Raw genomic sequence first — 5299 nt, 5'->3', positions numbered from 1 at the left:
ACACACACACACACACACACACACACACACACACACACACAGAGAGAGAGAGAGAGAGAGAGAGAGAGAGAGAGAGAGAGAGAGAGAGAGAGACCCACCCCACCCAGCCATACTAAACTTAGCAGCATCTGTTGACTACACCTGCCAAAGGCTCTTTGATTGGAGGGGTCCCCTTAGACTATTATAGAAATACCACTGTCTGCACTGTCTGGGGATAGGTGCCTGGTGCCTGGGCTGACCTCACTTGGAGGACATGCTATTGGAGCAGAGTACCACAGACTGGGTAACTTATAAACGTTAAGTCTCAGAGCTCTGAAGGCTTGTAAGTCTCAGGTCAAGGCATTAGTGCTGATCTGCTTGCCTGGTGGAGGCTGTATCCTTCTAAGGAACTATCATCACAGGGCTGAAGGAAACACTATTCCAGTGCTACATAGAGCCCTTAGAGAACCTCAGTCCCAACCACAAGGGACAAATTCCTTGCGACCAATCTGTCACTGGTAGCCCTGCCTCTCAGTCCCATTTGGAGAGGACATGTTCAAAGTGTCATCTCTCATACTACTGGAGTACCCCGTATATCCTTACCCTACAAGCTGGTGACAACCACTGTCACTCCTTCTCATCCGTCATCTGGGCTCCCTCTTCCTGTGATAGACTCCACACAGGTCCCAACCATAGCTCATGTGCCCTCCTGTCCCTTCTGAAGTCCTCGTAGTATGCTGTAGAATGGAAGTGGAAGTGCTTGGTGAGTGTACACGGCATGCTATTCCTAATACTGAGCAACTACCACCCCAAGAAGATGTGTCAGCAGGGACAGGCTGCTGCAACAGGGTGCTTCTGAGGGAGGGGGTGCTCAGCCCTTTCTCTAGCTTAGGCATCACTTCCTCCAGGAAAAGCTGCATTTTCTCTTGCAGTGCAGTAGGACGGTTTCCTGAAGGAAGGACCCTGCCTGGTGTTGTGGTCACCCCCACATTGTGATGGCTTCTTAGAATTAATGGTCAGGGGTGGGTATTTACAGGTCAGAACCAAGCCAAGCAGACTGTGGAGCTGGCTACCAGTCTGTTCTGCTTTCTTCCCGAAGCAGACATGGGATGTCTTCGTGGAAGAACTGTTAACATTTATTTTAGTTCCCAGAGGCAAACCATGCAGCCAGCCATGAACAAACATGGAAATAAACAGTGCACCTTGGAGGCAGTGGTCTCTGAGGCTGCATCTGTCTGGGAAGATGAAGGTTGCAGTAAGCTGTGGCCCTCTCCATTCACTGTGCTTCACCTTCCAGAGGACAAGAGCCAGCTGCGCTTTGGCCAACCTTGGTTCCTGTCTGTGCTGATTGTCATTTTTATCCGTCGTAGGTTTGAAGACATACCTGATATCGGGTCAGAGAGCCAAGGAGTTCCACTGCAGCTGTGCAGAGGCCCTGCTTTCTGGCTTTGAGGTCATTGACGACTCACAGGCGTCCTCAGGCCCTAGGGGACAGGGGACAGCATCGCCAGGGAGTGTCAGTGATTTGGCGCAGACTATCAAAACCTTTGATAACCTTAAGGTTAGTTCCTCTCTCTCTCTCTCTCTCTCTCTCTCTCTCTCTCTCTCTCTCTCTCTCTCTCTCAACTTTGTAGTATTCCTACAGTAGAAAACATGAACTAATCAATGCCTTATGGCAGACTACTCAGAATGCCTTTCAATTTAGTTTTTATGATTTAAGAATTTAGTATAACGTTAGTTACATTACACATTTCTAATATCTGTGTATCTTTAGCATTTTACACAGCTCCATTTTCTCTCTGTTTTGCTTAAAGATATTTCTCAGTTTGGTTATGTATTTATTTATTTTTAGCCTGTGGTGTCTTTGGTGGCTTCTCAAAGATAATAATAATATCAGTAAAGGTAATTTTCCTTATATCACACTTGGGGAGCTAGAATCTATTTTATTTTGGAAGCCACCTTAAATACTTTTCTGTTTTTTGAAGTCCACAATTTTATGGTTATCTTTTCTTTCATTTTGTTTTGTTTTATTGGTTTTTGGTTTTTCGATGATGGGGTTTCTTTGTGTAGCCCTCGATATCCTGGAACTAGTTCTGTAGACCAGGTGGGCCTCACACTGACAGAGATTTACCATTAAAGGCGTGCACCACCCACGACTCTGCAACTTTGTGATTATCTTAAGTTGTGTTGGTATGGGTGAATCTTGCAATGCAATTCTATTTTTAAAAAGAATATTTGTGAGAATATCCTGGTATTTTGTTACTGTAACAGAGATCTCCTGTGACAGTCTGAAGTGCCTATGTCTGGATTGACATGTCATAAGAAACTACTGAGGGATTAACACTCCTTGCCTCGGGCATAAAATTTTTTTCTCATTGTGTGCTGGTTTTCCCATATCCATTGAATTTAGTTTTTCTGTTGGTGCCTTTTGTTTATGTTTTTACTTTTGCTTTAGTCATCCTCTGTGTCTCTGACTCTCTCTCTCTCTCTCTGTGTGTGTGTGTGTGTGTGTGTGTGTGCTCATTGAGGGCAAAGGTCAACTTTTGACATCTGCCTCTCACCAGGACCTGGGACTCACTAGTCAGACGCTGCGCTGCTGGCAGGCACTGGGAGTTTAAGCGCGCATCACCAGCCCCAGATCTTCATGGGGCGCAGGAATCAAACCCAGGCGCTCGTGTCTCCGTAGTGAGCATCTTATGGACGGTGCTTTCCTCAACCCCCTGTTTATTTTCACGTTTAAATATTTGCTGTTTCCATCTTTAAAAAGAAAGCAAGATGCTTCTAATAGTTCTCTGCCATTTGGAGCTTTCAGATAACAAGATGGTGGATGGTAGGCTATGGTAACAGCTTTCAGATAACAAGATGGTAGATGGTGGGCTATGGTAACAGCTTTCAGATAACAAGAGGGTGGATGGCAACAGCTGTTGTCGAGTATGATTTACCCACGTTCATTAGATTTGGAGGCCAGCTGCATGTTCATAAGCTTATGTATTTTTTATAGGCTGGGTGGCTGACAATTCTAGCATTCAGGAGGCTGAAGCAGGAGGATTACTGTGAGTTTGAGAATAATCTAAACTAGAGGGTAAGACCCTGTATCCAATAAATAAACAAACAGGGTTACAGTGTGGCAATCTGTTGGTCTAGCCATGTTATTTACCTGTGAAGAGTCTGGACTTCGGTGCTGATCACATGATAACAGTTCAGACCCAATAATTCTGGATATTGGGCTCTGCTGCATACTGCCAGATGGTCAATATCACCTCTGACCTCTGCCTACTAGTACCACATATACCCCTCCCCAGTTATGCTAAGCCAAATGTCCCCATCATTGCCTGGTGTCACCCCAGCTACTACCTTGGGTGACAGCTTGTGACAATAGTGTTGGATCCCTGTATATGCAGGGCAGTCAGGATATCTGACTTCCCCTCAACTACCTGCTTTAGACATGGTATTCTGTGGCATCTGTGGGTGGACTGTCAGGTTACAGACCAGGTTAAAACAGGCAGGGAAGAATGAAAACAAAACAAACAAAAACAAAAACATGGATTTCTAAAAGTGCTCTTTGTGTGTGGGGAAAGATAGTTTCCCCCAGGCCTCAAATTGAGCCTTAAGTAGAGAAATAGAGCTCAAACTCAAAATTAATTACCTGTATTTGCCTACCTGTTGGGCATGTGTGGCTGAGTTCCCCTGGACACACCAGCAACTCTAGCATCAGGGATTCTAAGAAAAATGCCTTAGGATTTCTTTCCTCTTGAAAGACCATTTTCTTCTAGTTGTGAATCTGTTTTGATCAGAAGGGCAAAAACCATTTGGCATATTCTATTGCATGCTCACATTTCCAAACATGAGCTTCCTGGAAATGGAAGGCAGGGTCTGTTGACTGAACGGCCAAGACATTTATGAGATGGGGAAAAGAAGGTCCTTTTCCCTTTCTGGAGAGAAGGATGAGTTAGCTCATGGGGTATAATGTCTGAGTTTGGCCGTGTGGTAAGGATTCTTCAGACAAGAGCTATTCCAGAGCACAGCACATGAACAGGTAAAAGGCAGACCCACAGGGTGGAGTCAGTACCGCCAGGAGCCCTTCTTATAGTCCCATCTCCCCAGCTTCAGAAGGGAGCAGGCATCCAGGCCTGAGACTTCAGTAGCACTGTAGCTGTGCCATGATTCTACAGAGGGGTAGAGTACTGAGTCTGCATCCAGCGAAGATGAAACTCAGCCTGTAAGATCCACTCTTGATAGGCGAGTTTGGAAAATCCTAGTTGTCTCTCTGCATTCTTTGTGCCAGTCTCTCCAGTACACCTGTCAGTGCCTTGAACTCATGACATTGGTTTGTTGCCTTAGTGATATTTTCCATCCAAAGGTGGGCTTTTCCACTGCTTGGGATCCTGTGCAGTTTGTTTACTTCCCTTTAGCTGGCTGCTTTTCCTGTGTCAGGGACTGCTTCATCAAAGAGAGTAAACTCCTAGTGGACAAGAGACCTGGTATAGAGTGGTACCTCTCAAAATGTGTTCCCTTTTGCAACAGAGTCTCAGGATGAACACTGATTGTGATATAAAAGAGACTCTAGTCTGGTTGACTTTCAAATTTCTGAGTCAACAACCCAGACAGGATTTCTCTAACCACAGGGCTACGACAGCAACCATTGCTACCTTCTAAGAACTGAGAAATCTGAGAGGCATTTGGGAGGAGTCTTGCTATCTAACCCAGAGCACCCTCAAACTTACAGCTCTCCTGCCTCAGTCTCCCAAGAGCTGAGAGTACAGGCATGGGACAGTGTATTTGACCCTGTTTTCCACGATTATAAGTCAGAAGATATTTTTAAAGACATCTTGAAACCCATGAGATGACTCAACAGGTAAAGGTGCTTGTCACCAAACCTAACAACCTAAGTTCAGTCCTCGGGAACCTCAAGGTGGAAGGAGAACACCGACTCCCACAGGTTGTTCTGATTTCCACATGCATGCCTCAGCATGACACAGCATAAAGAAACAAAAATGTGATAAAGCACATAGGCTAATTAAGTGGAAAGACGTGCATATTGTCATCTAATAAATGTTATTGGATGTGCGGTGGTATATGTGAGGAACATTTCCCAAAATACTAAATACTTTTCTTATTTTGTTTTTCTGATGGAATATTTTCACAACATTGTAACAATATTCTTTCCTCATGGTCTACTGAAACTAATTAGAGCACAGTGGACAGTGGGAGCGGGGTGGACAGTGGGAGCACGGTGGACAGTGAGAGCACAGTGGACAGTGGGAGCGCGGTGGACAGTGGGAGCATGGTGGACAGTGGGAGTACAGTGGACAGTGGGAGC

General features: G+C 45.3%; 1 protein-coding gene across 2 annotated transcripts in view; it reads left to right on the top strand.

The window, feature by feature from the left end:
- Positions 1-5299, top strand: part of Adcy9 (adenylate cyclase 9) — a 127712-nt gene that overhangs the window by 87189 nt on the left and 35224 nt on the right. For both annotated transcript variants that reach the window (XM_021209372.2, XM_029544431.1), the window contains exon 3: positions 1350-1540. In XM_021209372.2, the coding sequence (XP_021065031.1) occupies positions 1350-1540 (191 nt within the window). The remainder of the gene's footprint in view (positions 1-1349; positions 1541-5299) is intronic.

This window comes from Mus pahari, chromosome 12, assembly GCF_900095145.1.
Source record: "Mus pahari chromosome 12, PAHARI_EIJ_v1.1, whole genome shotgun sequence".
Classification (NCBI taxonomy): domain Eukaryota; kingdom Metazoa; phylum Chordata; class Mammalia; order Rodentia; family Muridae; genus Mus; species Mus pahari.
This window is presented reverse-complemented; position numbering and strand designations above follow the sequence as displayed.